Source organism: Ursus maritimus, unplaced genomic scaffold (assembly GCF_017311325.1).
Source record: "Ursus maritimus isolate PB19 unplaced genomic scaffold, ASM1731132v1 scaffold_25, whole genome shotgun sequence".
Lineage (NCBI taxonomy): Eukaryota > Metazoa > Chordata > Mammalia > Carnivora > Ursidae > Ursus > Ursus maritimus.
In genome coordinates this window covers 42,258,237-42,278,027 of record NW_024425008.1, presented here as the reverse complement: position 1 = coordinate 42,278,027, position 19,791 = coordinate 42,258,237, and the positions used below count along the sequence as shown (strand labels likewise).

The 19,791-nt window shown below is 38.5% G+C and overlaps 1 protein-coding gene across 2 annotated transcripts in view; it reads left to right on the top strand.

The window, feature by feature from the left end:
- The window catches only part of DLGAP5 (DLG associated protein 5), a 37,142-nt gene extending 18,153 nt beyond the window's left edge, over positions 1-18,989 (top strand). Inside the window, exons 12-19 of one of the 2 annotated variants that reach the window (XM_008701848.2) lie at positions 11-171; positions 4,882-4,974; positions 7,752-7,971; positions 11,812-12,001; positions 13,959-14,016; positions 14,830-15,079; positions 16,410-16,453; positions 18,624-18,989. In XM_008701848.2, coding sequence (XP_008700070.1) covers positions 11-171; positions 4,882-4,974; positions 7,752-7,971; positions 11,812-12,001; positions 13,959-14,016; positions 14,830-15,079; positions 16,410-16,453; positions 18,624-18,764 — 1,157 coding nt within the window. In that variant the 3' untranslated portion in view covers positions 18,765-18,989. The remainder of the gene's footprint in view (positions 1-10; positions 172-4,881; positions 4,975-7,751; positions 7,972-11,811; positions 12,002-13,958; positions 14,017-14,829; positions 15,080-16,409; positions 16,454-18,623) is intronic. The other variant, XM_008701854.2, reaches the window with a different exon arrangement.
- The last annotated feature ends 802 nt before the right edge of the window (positions 18,990-19,791 follow it).

Here is a 19,791-nt window from a genome sequence, read left to right as displayed (position 1 = left end):
TTTCCTTTAGCTAAAGATCTTATTCGCACAGCAGTTGGGCAAACAAGACTCCTTATGAAAGAAAGGTTCAAGCAGTTTGAAGGGCTGGTTGACAATTGTGAATATAAACGAGGTGAAAAGGAGACGACCTGCACAGATCTGGATGGATTTTGGGATATGGTCAGTTTTCAGGTATGTGGTCAAGCATTTCCAGGGTGTTAACTCTGAGTCGGTCTTTTTGAAAATGAGGTTAGCAAAATAAAATGGGGGTAATGGGAACGGCCTTTTAGGTACCTGTAATATTAAATGAGATATTAGACGATATCTTTATAAACTATAAAGCACTGTCTAAATTTTAAAGATTTATTTATTTATTTTAGAGAGAAAGAGAGAGAGAGAGCGGCAGGAGGGGTAGAAGGAGAGAGAATCTCAAGCAGACTACCTGCTGAGCATAGAGCCTATCACGGGGCTCAGTTTCACAACCCTGAGATCATAACCTGAGCCAAAACCGAGAAATGGACGCTTAACTGACTGAGCCATCCAGGTGCCCCAGCACTGTCTAAATTTTATAACTAATGTCCATTTCTTCCCCATGTTGTCAGGATGATTTTTATATGGTTTGAAAATTGAGATTATATTCAGCTATAACATACACTATAATGACTCTACATTTGAGAAAAATGAGCAAAGTTAGTGTTTACTAGTTCAGATCATCTAGCAATTATTGAGTTCTTACTGTGTGGCAGGCATTGTACCAGGAGTTGAAAAACAAGGCTCATTCTCTGTCGCAGAGAAGTTTGTAGCTTATTAGAGTCAGACACAACATACAATTTCACTCTGATGTACAAAGTGCTATGATAGAGGGAATCACTAGGAAGATCAGGAGAGGTATGCGAGGAGATGACACTTCCTAGGTTTTTTACCTTATTTTAGAAATGAACATATGGGGCACCTGGGTGGCTCAGTCGTTAAGCGTCTGCCTTCGGCTCAGGGTGTGATCCCAGGGTTTTGGGATCGAGCCCCACATCAGGCTCCCTGCTCAGCGGGAAGCCTGCTTCTCCCTCTCCCACTCCCCCTGCTTTTGTTCCCTCTTGCTGTGTCTCTCTCTGTCAAGTAAATAAAATCTTAAAGAAATGAACATATAAAATAGTATTCCAGGAACTGGTAGCCAATAATCATTAGACATTTGAGGAAAGCCTCAAACCTGGAGGGGAAATAAAAGAAGTCAAAGCACCCCAGGAAGAAAGCTTTTTGGATGGAGGAAATGAAGATAATAAAGGAGAAAAGAACTTTTAAATGCAAGTGTTAATATTCTCAAAGAGACCAGACATTTCATCTGTCAAGTAAGAACAGGTATTAAAAAAAGAACATTCCAAGAACAACAAAAATTACTCTTTGAAGTTAAAAGCTATGAGAGCCGAAATGTAAGGTTCAATAGAAAGATGGAATATGAAGTTAAGATCTCCCATAAAATGGGAGAGATGTAAAATAGGAGAGACTGAATAAGATAAGAAATAGATAAGAAGATTAAGTGGACCAGTCTGGAAAGTATAATATCCTAATAATAGGAATTCCAGAAAAAGAGAATAGAAAAAATAGCAGAAAGGAAATGATCAATGAAATAGTTTAAAATTTTCCCCAGAACTGGAGGACCTGAATTCCAGATTGAAGGAGCCTATTGAGTGCCTAGCACCATGAATCAGAGTAGACCCACACCAGTGCACATTATTAAATGTGATTGTACAACTTCGGGGATGAAGAGAAAAATCTAGAGGCTGCCAGGGAGAAAAAAACAAATTTTATACAAAGGGTCAAGAATCAAAATAGCCTTGGATTTCTCAACAGCAGCACTGAAACACTGAAAGCTGAGCGAAAAATGCCGTCAAACTTCTGAGGGGAAATAACTTCCAACCTGGAGTTTTGTATCCAGCCAATCACATGAGAGGGTGAAAGGCAGTTTTTAGACACCCAAAGTCTCAAATTTTACCTCCATGTTCCCTTTCTTAGGAAACCAAATGAGAATGTATCTCACAAAAATGAGTGAGGGACTAAACCAAGAAGCGGGAGGAGGTGGGACTGATCCCCAGATGGGGGCTGAGGTGAGTTGAGGTGTGCAGTTAGGAAGCAGTAGTTGAGGTTCGAGCAGGAGGGCGACAGGGCTCTGTGAGATTGCTCTCTGTGAAGCTGAACCAAATAATACTGATTTGTTTGCTTTTTAAATTGTGTTAGGCGGTTTATACAGACTTTAGAAGTGAATTGATGATAGATACATAAAAACTAAGCAAATAAGCAAAACCAATGATTCAGTAGAGAAAAAGTGAAGGAAACATAATGTCCCTTGCTGTAGAGCCCAGATATAAATCGTGTGTAGGTCATGATGACGTGTTGCTGTATGACCAGTTTTTATGTATTTACCAGTTTTCATAATAATGAGTTGATTCACTACCGTCCTTCAATAGTGACCAATTAATTTTGAGTTTTCTAGTGTTATTAATAGGTAGATTTGAAGGTTTTTGATGTGTTTGTATTGTTGACATTTATCATCTATCGATCATCATTTCCCAACTTTGGCTGTTGGGAGCCTCTTCCAGTTGGCTCCCGGGACCTCTTTTTTTTTTTTTTTTTTTTCAAGAGCTGTTTTGAGGTTTAATCTAATACCATAAAATTTACCAGTTCCAAATGCACAATTCAGTGATTTTCAGTAAATTGGCAGAGTTGTGCGCAACCAGTGCCACAATCCAAATGTACAGTGTTTTCCGCCTAAAAAGAGCTTCTTGCCTATGTGCAAGTCAATCCCCATTCCCATTCCCAGCCCCAAGCAACGGACTCTTTGTGGATTTGCCTTTTCTGGACGTTTCATATTAAATAGAATAATACAATATAGAGTCTTTCGTATGTAGCTTCTTTCACTTAGCATGATGTTTTCGAGGTTCCTCCATGTTGCAGTGTGTATCTCTACTTTGTTGCTCTTTGTTGCTGAGTAATGTTTCATTGTCTAAATACATCACTCTAGTCACCAGTTGAGGAACACTTAGATGATGATGAATAATCTGCTATGAATATTCACGTACAAATCTTAGGGGGTAGACATTTGTTTTCATTTCTCTTGGGGTAAATATCTAGATATTGCTGGAACATATAGTAAATTTACATTTAACTTTTCAAGAAACTGCCAAGCTATTTTCCAAAGTGATTCTAACATTTTACTTTCCCATCAACAAGGTATGAGTTTTCCTAGGACTCCACATCCTCACCAGTATTTGTTATTGTCTGTCTCGTAGAACCATTTAGGTACAAAGTATTTGTTGTAGTTTTGATTTGCGTTTCTTTAATGAGTAATAATGTTAATGATCTTTCATGTGTTTATTAGCCATTTGTATGTCTTCTTTGGTGAAATTTCTACTTAAATCTTTTGGCCATTTTTAAATTGGGTTTGTCTTTTTTTTATTGAGTTGTAAGTGTTCTTTATTCTGGATACAAGTCTTTTATCAGAAATATTATTTGCAAATATTTTTTCCCAGTCTGTGGCTTGTCTTAATTTTTTTAATGCTGTCTTTTGAAGTGTAAATGTTTTTAATTTTGATGGTGTTCAATTTATCAATTTTTTTCTTCTGTATTGTGATTTTTGGCATCATGTCTAAGAACTCTTTCTGTCTAATGTCAGCTCACAAAGATTTTCCTATTTTTTTTTCTAAAAGTATTGTAGTTTTAGTTCTACAGTCAGGTATCCAATTCATTTGGAGTTCATTTTTGTGTATGGTATAGATAAGAGTATAAATTCATCTTTTTTCTTGTGGATATACAGTTTTCCCAGCACCACTGAATTGCATTGACACATTTGTTGAACATCAGTTGGTCATAAGAGTAATCTTGAGTCTTTTTTGGAATTTACATTTTTTCAGGAGAGAAATTGAAAGTACATATGTGTATAAATGCATAGTAGGGGGATACGAAGCATGTTTGCTAAACTATTGACCGTGGTTACTTCTGTGGAGGAGATTGGAAATACCAGATGGATGAGGACCATACACTGACGTCACTGACTCCATCTTTGGCCCTCCGTCTTGTTTATGCCTGCACAGTGACCTCTCTCTCGGGGCTGTGTGTTCTAGGCCCAGTGGAGGTTAATGTCAGCCCTGACCAGAATGTGGGAAGGCTTGTTTTGATCTTCCCTAAAGTGGAGCACAGAGGGCACCACTTTAGATAACTAGTAGAGATGAGGATCACACCAGAAGGATAAGGATCATACTTCTCATCCTGCTAGTGGATCTATTACTTGAATCTTTTAAAGTGACATTGTGTCAAGAGAATGAGAAGGCAAGCCACAGACTGAAAGTATTTGCAAAAGACATTGTGTTAAAAAAAAAAAAAAAAAACATTGTGCTCTGTGTTCACATTGTATAATTAAGGAAACAAAAACATCTAGAGTATGTCCTACATTTAATGGTCAAAAATAAATTCGGACGGTTCTTTATATTTGACCCTCTTTATGTAGATTTTGGAAGCTTGTAAAACCAAAAATAACAGTGAGCAATTTTACCGTAAGAATTCTTTTTTGGGGGGGATGCCTGGGTGGCTCAGACAGTTAAATGACTGCCTTCAGCTCAGGACATGATCTCAGGGTCCTGGGATCGAGTCCCGCATCCGGCTCCTCGCTCAGCGGGGAGCCTGCTTCTCCCTCTGCCTTCTTTCTCTGTCTCTGTGTCAAATAAATAAATAAAATCCTTTAAAAAAAAAAGAGAATTCTTGATTTGAATATAAATTGAGAATGACTTAGTCTAATTTATATGCCACCAGTCCAAGTCACCACTCTCAATTTTTTTTGAAGCTTCTGTTCATTAGTTTTTAATTTTAATATGGTTATCTTTAATCTGACAAACTTATGCTTGATTTTTTTAACAGATAGAAGATGTAAACCAAAAATTCAACAATTTGACCAAACTTGAGGAATCTGGGTGGCAGAACAACAATAATACAAACAAAAAAGTCTTTCGGGTAAGTTTGTGGTTTTATGTCGGGTAAGTATGTGGTTTTTATTTTTAAGCTTTAAAAATATTTAGTTTCAGATTTTTCATCTTTTTACAAATAAAGTTCCATATATTACTTACAGTGTCCTGATTGCCTCTGAAGAAAGAATAAGGAAGTGGTCAACACTACTAAATTCAGTGTTCTTTCTGAGGGTAGTAAGGAGGGAGGGAGGGGCTATAATTGAATTGGGACATCTAGAGGGCTTCTGAGTCACTAAACGGGGACTTTGCACGTTCGTGTTATACTTCAAACTGTACATCTCCGTTCTGATAATAGTGCTACTACATAATAATATTATGCGTAGTCTGTGCCAAGTGTTGTTCCGTGTATTTTACTCGTATAAGCTCATTTAATCATCACAACAATCCTGTGGGGTGGGTTCGTTCTCCCCATTTTACAGTTGAGGAACCTGATGTCCAGAAATCACTCGCCAAAGGTGGAGCTGAGTTTCAAGGCCAGACTTTCTCATTCCAGAATCTGTTCTTAATCAGTACACTAGGCCACCTCTTTGTTTTATATTCTCTTTTGAGTGATTTATTTCAAAATGAAAGAATTCTTAAACAGAGAGGAACAATGGCTCTTCAGAACATCTCTCTTCTTCCCTATGCTTTATCGTGTAAATTTTCTTATTTCCTCTGTAAAATTTGCGTTGTTAACATGATTGATAGATTCCATTCTTGTTTCTTTGTTTCTAGTAATGTTTTGAACTCAAAAGTTTTTGGTCAGGTGGATGCTTCTCAAACCACCTTACAGTGTCGCCAGTTTTTCTTTATATTTTAGAAGAATACCTTTGGTTGTAGAATCAGATTTCTACATTAGCACTTTATTATTATGTAATCCAAATAAAATCTCTGTTTTAAATCCTATGGTAGGAGTTTAAGATGGTAGAGTATTAAAAGAACCTATTACAGTGTCATTTTACTAATGAAGTCTCATGACACGTGACTAAATTAAATGAATGGATTTCAGATCTATTAAGCAGTGAAGAATGCGGGAACATTTTGAAGCCGCTGTGGGTATTTCTTATTGAGTACCTGGTCCTGGAAACATTAATATCATTAGTGCTGCAGATAATGGCTATGTCAGTATGGCATTCTCTCAGAGCTTTGTAATTCCATCCCATATCACCAGGTGTCTCTCTCTCCTCTGACTTTATTCTACAGGCTACTGTTAAGATCTTGGAACAAAGAAACTAAAACTATTATACTTTGACACCCTTCCCTCTCACCTCTTATTCATTGATCTCTCATTCCATCAGTTAGCCTTGTTTTCTCTCTTCCCCTCTCTTTTCCATCAGTTTCTAGACGTGTCAAGGTTCTTATCTTTGTTTCCATTAAAGACAAAAACAACATGTGATGTTCCCAGCTCCCAATCACAGACAAGCTTCCGGAAAAAGTTGTCTATACTCTGTTGCTACTATTTTGGTTCTCACTTATCTCTCCAACTCACTGCAATTCAGCTTCACCCCTCTCTCTGCATTAGAATGGTTATCACCAAGGGTATTGATTCTCTAGTTGCTTAATTATTAGATACTTACTGATAAAATCCAGTCCCTCTGCAGGATTTAATATTGTTGATTCTTTCCTTGAAATTATATTCTGATTTTCCTCCAGCCTCTGTGCCCATCCTTCAGTCATGTTTGCAATTTTTTTTTCCATTTATCCCTTCTATGTTTGTGATATTCACATTCCTACCTCAACTCTATTTTTTCCTTCCACATTCTCCCTGTACAGTGTTACCCATCCTGTGATGAATCCCGAATCTATATTTCAAACCATGCTTACTGCTAAGCTTTAGCTCTATATATCCTGACTCCATGTATTTTAAAATCCGTATGCCCCAAACTGAAGTCATCTGAACACATGTCACTGTTTCTGCATCTCAGAGGTTGGTATTGGCATCTCAGTAGGTGTCCTACTGGTGGAACAAGGTAGAAACCTGGCTATCTTCTTTACTCCTTTCCCTGTTTCCATCTCCACCCCACACACATCCAGTAGATTGCTAGTCCTCTCAATTCACCCCCTTAAATATCTCTTGAAGCCATTCATGTTTTTCCATTTTTCCTCCTTAATCTAACTACTGTCATCTTTCCCAGTATCAGTGCAGTAGTCTCCTTCCTAACTGGCTCGTAACCCTCCAGTCCCTTCTCTGGGCTGTAGACAGAATGACCTTTCTGAATCACAAAGCCAGTGATGTTAATCTCCTAATTAAAAATCATCGATAAGCTCTATGCCTTTGTTCTCTATATAAATGTAGCTTCTTAAAATGGTTACTGCAAGGGATGTTATAATCTAACTGTTGGTTACCTCCTCCCAGTTCTTCTGCGCTTTCTTTCACTTCCGGCTTTGCAAACATACTGTTCTCTGCACCCAGTCCTTTCCTCACTCCATCTCGTAGCCTGGCTAACTGTGATTCCAGCTCCGGGGCTACTTCCTGTCGGCCTTTCTCGATGACTCTGAGGACTGATTTAGGCGATAGCCTTGTGTTGTCTTATAGCCGTCTGATTTTGTCTGTATCATGACATTTATTATTCTTAGTGTCTATATCTAGCCCTTCCTTAAGCTGTGAATGCCTCGAGGGCAGGCGCTTTGTCCTTTACCTTTGGCCCCCAGTGTTTTTAAGTACATACGAGGAAGCTGATTAGTATATGATGAATGTGTTATATATTTTATGTATGTTTTAATTATTTTTCTTATAAGATGATAAAGAGAAGGTTTAATACATTTCATAATTTCTCTTTGCAGAAGAAAGTTGTCTCAGGGGTAGCAAGTAAACCCAAACAGGATGATGGTGGAAGAATTGCAGCTAGAAATCGCCTGGCTGCCATAAAAAATGCCATGAGGGAGAGGATGAAGCAGGAAGAAACTGCCGAGGCAGCGGCATCTGTAATGCCAAAGGAAGTTGATAAAATAGTGTTTGATGCTGGATTCTTCAGAATCGAAAGTCCTGTTAAATCCTTCTCAGGTTAGTTTTTCTGCTAAGACTCCTCGAGAGAAATATTTGGGTTGGAAGGGAGTTTGTCTAAGAGGTCAAAAATAGTTTTCGTAGGAAGGCCTACGAACTCTGAGTCTGGGAAATAGACGGCATGCTCACTCACACATGCAAGGCAGGTTTGGATTGTATGACTAGATTACTTTAAGTGTGCTGTATCCTCTAAAATGGCTTTTATGTTTTCTAAGTGGTTTCACATCTGTTATTACCCCTTAATCGCACAATCCTGTGAGGTAGGTCACAGGACCCCAGGAGGTAAGGGGCATGACGGAAGCATGAGAAGTTAGGTGATTTTCTTCTGGTTCGTGAGTTGGATTAGAATTTAAGATGCAAAGCATCTCAGGCACCAAAGCCTCACCTTTCTTTTGTTGTGCTTTAAAATGAAGCTTACGGAAAGTGGCGTTTGGTTTAATTTTCATTTGTATTTAAAACTTCTCGGATTTTACGAGACACAGTAAATGTCCTGATTTCCTAATTTAAAAATATTCCAGTGAAACCAGCTTTTAATACTTCAGGAAACCATTCTTCTTATGATTTTCTTTTTTTTTTTTTTTTAAAGATTTTATTTAGTTATGTGACAGAGAGACAGCCAGGAGAGAGGGAACACAAGCGGGGGGAGTGGGAGAGGAAGAAGCAGGCTCATAGCGGAGGAGCGCGATGTGGGGCTCGATCCCAGAACGCCGGGATCACGCCCTGAGCCGAAGGCAGACGCTTAACGACTGCGCTACCCAGGCGCCCCACTTCTTATGATTTTCTAACTGATTTCTAACTCTGGTCTTCTTATGATTTTTCTTTCTTATGATTTTTCAATAGCTATTTTTCATAAGCTATGTTTATTAGGTTGAATTTATATATCTAGATGGAAATTATTTATAAGCCATGTGATGAGAGGTCATAGCTAAAGTAATCTCTTCCGTAAATCTCGGACACTTCTATCAGGGCTTTAAGTGCTATATGTTTGTTTTCAAGGAGAAAGGGGCCAAGTCCTGTTCGGTACCAATCGGCTGAAGGGATATTTTTTCTCTATTACTTAACTGTGTCCAGGGGGAAATTTTCTGAACATAATCTTGAGCTGCTATCTAATATTTACATTAAAATGTAAATTTGGGGCGCCTGGGTGGCGCAGTCGTTAAGCGTCTGCCTTCGGCTCAGGGCGTGATCCCGGCGTTATGGGATCGAGCCCCACATCGGGCTCTTCCGCTAGGAGCCTGCTTCTTCCTCTCCCACTCCCCCTGCTTGTGTTCCCTCTCGCTGGCTGTCTGTCGAATAAATAAAATCTTTAAAAAATAAATAAATAAAAAATAAAATGTAAATTTATCACCTCAAGTATGTTATAACCTTCTTGTCAATTTAGCTATTATATCTGGTGTGGTCTGATTTGTGTCTTTTATTCTAAGCAGCTACATTTCCTAGGAATCCAGAAATTGCCTCCTCCTAATAACACAGATACTAGCCGCTAACTTCCCAAGGAACTCGTCACCGTCTAGTCTTTCTTGTACCCAACTTGGCATTTACAACTGGGGAGATTAAGGTTTATGGCCCAAATCTATTTTGTTAAGACTGAGTTTTAGTTGCAGAGCACATGGTTTGTATGAGGCTTCTTACAGAGCAGAAGTCCCCCAAGAAACCCCTCTCACCCCATTTGTCACTCCCTAGAGGCAACCACTTTTAGTTCTTTTTTTTTTTTTCTTAAGATTTTATTTATTTATTTGTCAGGGAGAGAGAGAGCGCGTACACAAGCAGGAGGGAGGGGCAGGCAGAGGGAGAAGCAGGCTCCATGCTGAGCAGAGAGCCCAATGCAGGGCTCACCCCAGACCCTGGGATCATGAACTGAGTGGAAGGCAGACGCTTAACCGACTGAGCCACCCAGGCGTCCCAACCACTTTTAGTTCTTAAAGGACTCTTGGAGTCCTGAGTTGTTTGACTGTGTAGACTTTTTTCTCGAATTGTGTAGCTTTTGTGTGTGTGTGAATTGTTCCTTGGATTTACTCTCCTTTAGTCCTCTCTGATCTTTCTTTTTAGAAACATCTTTTTTGGGGCGCCTGGGTGGCTCAGTCGTTGGGCGTCTGCCTTCGGCTCAGGGCGTGATCCCAGTGTTATGGGATCGAGCCCCACATCAGGCTCCTCCGCTAGGAGCCTGCTTCTTCCTCTCCCACTCCCCCTGCTTGTGTTCCCTCTCTCACTGGCTGTCTCTATCTCTGTCAAATAAATAAATAAAATCTTTAAAAAAAAAAAAATCTTTTTTTTTTTCTTGGTAAATGAACTATTTTTATAATTTTTCCTGTACTTGCTTTTTTACTTCCTTATTTCCTCAACTTTCATGTTGGCTCTTATAGTTGTTGTTTTTTGGTTTTTGGTTTCGCTCTCATGGTTTAAATTCCCAAGAGCTCTTTCTCATTCTTGGAATGTTCCATTTTATAACATTCTGTACTTGTTTGGTAACTGCACTGTCTTACCTTTCTGAGGATGTTAATGATAGCTTTTATGTTTTCTTTCCCTTGTACAGTCAATATTTGTTCCAAGAAATTTTCATTTGTTTGCTTTTGATTTTCATCTCTTGTATTGGAGGCTTCCCTTGGCTGTCTGGTGATCATTCACTCCCTGCTTGTGGTTAAGAGCAGGTCTCTGCCCGGCAGCACATGGGTAATGGGGGCTTTAGTGTGGGGTGATTTAGCCGTGCCATAGTGCTAGGAACGTACACATCACTCTATTTAGTTCTTTTCTCGTGGGCTGGTAGGATTCCCCAGAAAGGATTCTTCCAGTCTGCTGCCTAGAGGGTGTAATTCTGGCTGTCAGCCTTTCAGGAGCCAGGTGGGAGGGAAAAAATTGAGCATCTCAACAGTGTGTTTGTGGTCCCCTTTTTTCCATATAGTACCAATCTCTTAACCTTGCCTGGTATCCCCTAAGCCAGAGACCTTTTCCTTCACCTCTTCCAGGAAATAAGCCTCTCTAGTTTTCTGGTTTGGGTGGGGGAGGGAACATGTTGACAATTGCCTACCTGTGCAAAATGAGGAAAGGGCTCCATTCGTTGTTTAAACTGACTTTGAACCGATCTTCCTGTTTTTAGCTCCCTTTTCATCTCTGCTTCCAGACATACTTGAGGCCACCAATTCTTCTGAGGGATGCTGTGGTATAAATTGGGTTAATTCTCTTTCCTGATTGGTGACTGGTAGCTTAGAATTTATTTTCTTGGGTCTACTAAATAATATCCCACTCACTCATCTACATTACAACTTCCAAAATTTTCTGGTTATTGTTGTCTCTTTTTTTAGTTCCCTTTGTCCTTGAAATTGTATTTCAAATTTAAAAAGCTGAGTAGGAGTCCCCGGGTGGCTCAGTTAAGCATCTGCCTTCGGCTCAGGTCATGATCTCGGGGTCCTGGGATTGAGCCTCACATCAGGCTCCCTGCTCAGGGAGGAGTCTGCTTCTTCCTCTGCCACCGCCCCCGGCTAGTGCACACATGCTCTCTCTCAAATAAATAAATAAATAAATAAATAAATAAAATCTTTTAAAAAAATAAAAAGCTGCTGAGTAAAAAAAGGCAGGGGTCATCCTTTGTCTTTGTAACACTCTGCCTTTTAAGATGATCTCTGTTACTGCTTATAGTAGTGGGATGTCAGGAGGAAACAGAATCTAATGTGTGTGTTCAATACTATCTTTAACTGAAAGTCCCAGGCATTTGTCTTTAAAAAACATACTACGGAAGAGGCTAGTTGGTCAGGTAATAGGAAGAACTTGCACTGTCTTCCTGGATATAATGAAAAGTGAATGAAAGAACTTTTTGATATTGAAATGATTTCTCTCATCTTCTAGGACTTTCTATCTCTTCTGAACGTCTTTCTCAAAGACTTAGGACACCTAAGTCTGTCAGCAAAGCTGTGTCTGAGAGCAGGGCTGAGATGGACCATCTACAACAAACTGTGTCACCACAGAATCCTCGTCCTCAAAGTACCAAAAGTGAGCATGTTGATAAGAATTTGCTTTCGACTATTCCTAAAAACAGGTATTTCTTTCATGTGTTATTATTAAGTGTGTAACAGATGCTGGGGTGCCTCCGTGGCTCAGTCTGCTAAGTGTCCAGCTCTTGGTTTAGGCTCATGTCATGACTCCATGGGTAGTGGGCTCGAGCCCTGCTTCAGGTTCTGTGCTCAGCAGGGACTCGGCTTAAGGATTCTCTCCCTCTGCCCCTCCCCCCACTCATACATGGGCACATATGAGCGTGTGCTCTCTCTCTCTCTCTCTAAAAATAAGTCTTTAGAAAAGAAATATAACAGATGCTGACATTAAATACCATTTGAGATTAGCCCAGTAAAATATGCGAGACCTCTATTTTTAATTAGATTTCACAATGACCCTGTAACGTGTAAGAAAGACTTCTATTTTCTAAATGAGGGAAGTAAGGCTTACAATTTCAGATAGATAATTAGTTATATTTAGGTGTACAACGTAAATTCTGCAGAACTAAGAAGAAAAGAAGCAATACAGTGTTGTTTGGTGCTAAACACAATGCAACTTTGGTGCTTGGCAGGTCTGAGCTCAAAACCAGTTCCATGGCATACCAGCCTTGAAACTTTGGAACAACTTTAACTCACTTAGCTTCAGTTTCATCATTCACGGAACAGCAGTGCCAATACCTCCCTACAGGGTCCTTGAGAGGTAGGGCACTTTTGTACCAGCCTCTATCGAAAAAGTGCCTTGTGATTGCTATCTTGCGTAAAGGGAGCGCTAATGTGCACTGAAGAATTATGCGCTAGACATGGTTCTAGGTTATTAACATGTATTATCACATTTCATCTTCAAAACAACCCTGTGACGTACTAGATCCCCATTTTTCTAGTGAGAAGACTTGAAAAGTTAGTAGCTTACCCAAATTCAGCTTATAATTGGCAAAACTGGATGCTGCCTCTATTCTTTCTGCTGCAGAGTATGGCCTCTGTACAAATGCATCAAAATTATATAGTCCTTGTTCATGAAACATAAATGTACCAGAAACCTGATAGGAAAAAGATACTTAAAGGTAAGTAGAAAATAAAATTGTAGTCTGGAGCCAAGAGAGGACTATTCCTTTTATTATTAATCTGGAGATGGGATTGCATTGAATACTCAGTCATTATAGCAAAGAAGGTTGTCAAAAAAAAGAAAACCTTGTGAATTGGAATAGAGGAAACAAATGAAAGTTTCTGCTCTTAAATATTTCATGGAACAAATTTTAAAATTTTGAATTTTTAGTACAAACCAAGATATGTTTAGCCTTTGTGGGGACTAAATATTTTAGATGTCCTAGGAATCTGTGGATTATAAAATATCAATTTATTGTCCTTTCTTAAGTGCAAGTTGCTTTACTTTATTTATATCTTCTAGTTTATTATCTTGTGCTAAGAAGATGCATAATTGTATTTAAAAGATATTACAAGTATTCTTTAAAAATTTTTTTACTTAATTCCCAAAAATAGTCCTGAAAGAACATCTTACACATAAACAACTTTGTGCAGTGAAGGCGAAGTGGAGTTGAAAACTAGAGAAATAGGAAAATTTTTTTTTTAAATGACTTGCAAGAGGTTGATACATATTTCTAATGAAATACTAGTTACGAACTTCGAGATTGGAATATATTAAGCTATACGTAACAAGTAAACGTAGCCAACATCAGCTATACAATAACAGTTGTTGCTTTGACCCCCAGGAGGCGGCTTTATTCTAACCTTTCCCTAGTATGTGTGTAGCTCTGGATTTGGCAAGGTTCAAAAGATTGCTGGTGGACTGAGCAGCATGGTAACAGGCTGCGAGCTTTCTGGGGGAGAGTGTACCCAGTTGGCATGGCCATCCTGCTATAGCTGTGGTCCAAAACTAACCTCTTTGGACCAGGTCCCATCTTTGACCCGTGAAGAAGAATATCAAAATACAAGTAAAAGGATAGCAGTGTGTTTAATTTTCTGATTATCTACTTTTTTCTCTTTTAGGAACAGCATAGAAGATGCTCAGTGTCCTGGATTACAAGATTTAATTGATGTAAATTATGTAAGTCCTACTCCAGTATAGTAGATAGCAATTTATGTCGTTATATATAGTAACTCCATAAACAACTCCCAGAATTTCCATTGGAAGTCTAAACCAGTCATTAAAATGATACTTCTTGTCTTAAAGGCCTTTGTCTTGTTTGAAACCATAGTCCCATTTTGTGTTCTTTAACTCACATCAAGATTATTTTTTAAAATAAAGTTTTATTATAACACAGCCATACTCCTGTATTGTATTTGGCTGCTTTTGCAATACAGTGGCAGAGCTGAGTAGTTGTGGCAGAGATTCTGCAGTTCACAAAGCCCAAAATATTAGCATCTAGCCCTTCACAAAAGAATGTTTGCCAGTCACTGAACTGGAATACCACAGACAGTTGCTGAGAAGCTTTCCTTCAATCATACCATTGCTGTAATATTCCTTGAACTAATTGTTCAAGAAGCAAGATAGGAGGGGCGCCTGGGTGGCTCAGTCGTTAAGCGTCTGCCTTCGGCTCAGGGCATGATCCCGGCGATCTGGGATCGAGCCCCACATCAGGCTCCTCCGCTGGGAGACTGCTTCTTCCTCTCCCACTCCCCCTGCTTGTGTTCCCTCTCTCGCTGGCTGTCTCTGTCAAATAAATAAATAAAATCTTTAAAAAAAAAAAAAAAAAACAAGATCGGAGAATTCGGAGAGGTTCAAAAGATTGCTGGTGGACTGAGCAGCATGGTACAGGCTGTGAGCTGTTCTTTCGCCTGTGTTCAGAATGTCATTCTACTGTTTTTATTTTTAATAGCAATGAGACTTTTTCTCTTTTTTCCAATTTTTTACTTCCAGGATGCAAACAAGATGAACTTTGAGATGGATTGTTTATCCAGTGAAAGAATGAATTTGCCTCTACTTGCTAGTGAAGTGGCAGATGATAATAATACTAATAAAAAGGAAGAAATTCCAGATGTAGAAGGCATGGAACTGCATTCTTCATTTACAGCCCAGGATGTTTTGATGAGCAGCCCTGAAAAAAATATACCATCACAAAATGACATCTTATGTCAAAATGAAGAGAAAATTAAAATTTCTCAGTCAGGTGAGGTCTTTTAAATATATTTAGATGAGGCTTTGTTAAAGGAACTTGGACTAATACATAGATTATTGTGAATACTTTGGGGTACCAGTTTCTAAGAGTAAAGGTTGAAAACTTGGGCATTCACAAAAACTACCTTATGAGAATCAGTACGTGTCGTAGTACCCCACTCTGCTCCTCGCACCTCTGGACGTATACCTAGTAAAAACCACGGCCGCTGATCCGTGTTGGAAATAAGTAGCATTTTACCTTAGACCTATTTGGATTCTTCATTGTTTGTGAAGACTCAGAGAAATTCCCCGAAGTTAATTTTTCAGTTTACCTCCTTGTCAACACACATCCTCAAACCTTTCTTTAAAATGCCCTATTTTTCTTTCATTATGCCTTTTCTTATCTACTTTGTTGTGATTGTTCTGCAATAGGAAATGGCTCTTGTACTTTTGTTATAGTTTAGTGTGTGATAGTTTCGCCTGCTATTTTCATCTGCTTCTCAGTGATGCTGTTCTGGCGGGGGCCTAGGGCAAAATAAACGTAACCTTGGCCAGACATCTAATGTAGTCCAGCTGTGTTCTTCACCTAGCATCTTTTGGGTACCTCTTTTTTTTTTTTTTTTTTTCCCTTTCAACCTTAGTATCTTGCCTATTTATTATAAAAGATTGTAGCTCACGAATAACCACGTGAAAGAGATGCATAGGGCAAGGTATGGGGAAAGGGTACAGAGCTTCCACGCCTTCCAAATGCACCACTCTCCCTACGTCTCCACGTGTTTGCCAACCTGGCTGCTCAGTGGTACCTTTAATATTGCAAGCTTGAGATTTGTTTATTTTTATAAACTCCCGGCGTTCCGGGATCGAGTCCCACATCGGGCTCCTCCGCTGGGAGCCTGCTTCTTCCTCTCCCACTCCCCTGCTGTGTTCCCTCTCTCGCTGGCTATCTCTCTGTTAAATAAATAAATAAAATCTTTAAAAAAAAATGCTATAGCATAAGATGACCTATATTTTTGTCTTAGCATTTCATATATGGAGGTTTTCATCATTTTTGTCCATTTCTAACAACACTTGACTGTGAGGATATTTGTTAAAAAGCTAAAAGTTGGGGGGCGCCTGGGTGGCTCAGTCATTAAGCGTCTGCCTTCAGCTCAGGGCATGATCCCAGGGTCCTGGGATCGAGCCCCACATCAGGCTCCTCTGCTGGGAGCCTGCTTCTTCCTCTCCCACTCCCCCTGCTGTGTTCCCTCTCTCGCTGCCTGTCTCTCTCTCTGTCAAATAAATAAATAAAATCTTTAAAAAAAAAAAGCTAAAAGTTGGATTTTTGTTTCGTTTTGTTTTTTCAGTATTTGATATTAAAAGTCTCACTACTGAATTCCATCTTGATTTGGTAAGTTTTCCAATTTAATTTGAAAAATTGCTTTATATTCTAGATTGGTTTTATAAAATGGTATTACTTTTCAGCTTATGTAAAAAGTTGGTTTAAAATTTACATGTTATTGTTTCATTTACTATGAAATCCATTTGTTACTCAGTTTTCTCAAAATGGGAAAAAATGCCATGTTTATAAACTTTAAAATATAGCATGTTTTAATACTAAATTCTGAAGATTTATTTCCCTATATAATTTATGTATCAAATTTGTTATGACATATTGGTTGAACACTTAAATATCTAATGTGGCTTGGATTATACTAGGCATCTCTAAGTGATGTAAGAAAAAATAAGGCAACGTTTCTGCCTTTAGAAACATGCAGTTGGGTAGATAATGTCTATCCTACTTCAGTCATAGCTGGTTATTTTCATTTTGATTCTTTTAGATTACTGTATATATGTCCTACTATTTTATTTGGAGGCTCCCCAGCTCTACTTTTGGTGACTTCTTGCCTCTACATCTAGTTCAAACCTTAGTCCTTCTGTGAAGCCTTCCTGGAAAAGATTTCGTCTCTCCCATATTAATTTATATATAGATACAGGTGCACAACGCACACGCTTCATCTCTTATTAGGAATATAATATGAATACGTTACATTCCTAAAACACATTATAATTTTAGGGATCTCTTTCCCTTATTATCCGTAAATTCCTCTTTAGGCCGAGCCGTCTGATTCATGTTGGTGGCTGCTGGCACAGTGCCATGAATGAAATAGCGTTCTCTTGCCTACTGTTCACAGCAGTGGTTTTCAGCCTTACCCCCAGATATTTTTTTTTTTTTTAAAGATTTTATTTATTTATTTGACAGAGAGAGAGAGAGAGACAGCCAGCGAGAGAGGGAACACAAGCAGAGGGAGTGGGAGAGGAAGAAGCAGGCTCCCAGTGGAGGAGCCTGATGTGGGCCTCGATCCCATAATGCCGGGATCACGCCCTGAGTCGAGGGCAGACGCTTAACGACTGAGCCACCCAGGCGCCCCTACCCCCAGATATTTTTATGTCAGCAGTCTGGAGTAGGACCTTTATCAGGTGATCCTAATGTGTAGCCAGGTTGACAATCCCGGGCTATAGCCTTACCTTGAAATTTTCCAGGGCCAGTTGCTAAAATGGGGTAGGAAACGGCCTTGGTTTGCTAATTTTTGATCTCAGAATATAAAAAATTCATTAAGACAAATGTAGGGTAAAAGCAATAATTTTTGTTAACCTCATAAGCCCTGGCAAATGCTTGGCTTCCTTAAGCCACTAATTCCTTAAGGACATCTGTATATGTTGGCTTTCATTATTTTCAAAGATGCCTTCTTTTTATGTTCAGGCTTCTGGGCTGCCCTGTGTCTCAGGAGCAGAGTGAAGTGTGTCAGTGTGACCTGTACTCTGTGCTTTCTTGATCTTAGAGTCAGGGATTTCAGCATAAGGCCAATTGATATAAACCTGATTTAATCCTGTTCTCAGATATGAACTCTGAATGCTTGGTTCTGATAATATAGGATATTACAAATAAATTTGGAATTTAATATATCATAATGTTTTGTTTTGTACTAATATTATGATTAAAAATGTTTCAGATATCTTATACATTATCGTATGACAAGTCTTAGTACTTTATAATTTAGTCTCCCTATGAATTCTTTTCCACTTTCATAAATTATTAGAACTTAGACTTTTTATTTTATTTTTTATAGGTCCACCTATTTTAGACCCAAATTATTACTTGCTTTTGTAGCATCACTTGAACCTGAAATAGGGTTTGAGGGAGAACAAAGAAAAGGATCCCAGTAGGATCTCATTAGTAAAAAGCCTGTTAAGTGAGTTACATGGATTAGGATTTGTGGAATCTGTGTAAATGGCTGAAGATATGGTCTTAATTTTATTCATCTTACGTATACTGCTGAAGTCCATTTACATATTACTAGTCACCTTCAAGGTATATGTACCTAATATACCTTTTCAATTAAAAAAAAAGTATATATTTGAAATTAGATCCACTGGTAAGTAGCAAAATCATTAATAGTTTTATTGCTATATGTTAAAATATTATTTATGTGATTAATTAACCTGCTATTAACTTGTAATGTTGAAGGCTTACTTGGTGAAACCCTTGATTTAGTGACTTCTCTGAATTTATTCTTTAGCCAGGCCTGAACTGGAGTAATACTTTCGCTCAGGTGGAGAGGAGACATCAAGATCATGCCAGACACATTTCCTTCGGTGGTAACTTGATTACCTTTTCACCTGTAAGGCCCCTCCGTGATGAACAACCAGAAGAATTTTGAATTTAAAAATAAATCCAAATATTTTTCTTCCTATTATCAATGTGATATATTGTTAGCATATGGAAAATTGAAGAGTATTTGTGTTCGCTTCTAGTCAGTTTATATAGCGTCATAAAATGTTTTAATATTCAGTGTTCATCAAAGTGTGTTAGATATGATAGTGCTTCTTGAGGGAGGTGGGGATGTTTTGTACGTTAACTATGCAGAATAAAACATGTACTTTACCTCGCCTCTCTTGTTTCAAATGTATCAGCTTAAAGTTAAGTGTACTCACTGAGAGCTTATGAACCGTCTTCAGTCTAATCAAAATATAGTATTAAACTTTGACAGAAATATTTGCATCTTTTTATGCTTTATTCTTAGTTTGGGCTCTTAAATTTGTTGATGTTGAACAGCTTTGCATATTGCATTTTTCAGAGTATAGTGAGTTTCTTTAAATGAGCTTTCTGGAATCTGAAGTCGTTTACATGCTGCACTTTCAAATAGTTAAACTATTAGAGGGACCCATTAAATCTTTGCCTTTTTCTTTTCATTTTTCCCCTCACATAACTGACAGCCTTAAAAGCAAATGCCTTCTTCCCTTGAAAAGAATTATATCAATCACTTAATGTGTTTGAAATATTTTCTCTTTTATAAAATTCTTAATTATAGGATTGTAGAAGACAGGGTCATAACAGCACCAAGAAGACTTGTAGTAGCTAAAGCTTATAACCAGACCTGGTCCAGTTATTTCTACCTCTAAATGAGTTAGGGTTGGAGGCATTCACCAAACAAACAGCAGCTTTATAAACTTGTAAGATTAGGGGTTTTCAAAAAGAAAAGAAAACACATCCACTTTTGTTGTCAGAGAAAGGTATGTTAGGCTTGTGGGAAGACAGTATTTATTATCAAGCCCGTATGAGCAGTTAGGCTATGTGAGTTGCTGGCTTAGAAGAACGTTCTCAGAATGCCTATTCTTACCAAAAGATAAAAGCAACTTTAACAGCCCATTAATGAATAATTCAAGCAAAACATGCAGAACAAAGAA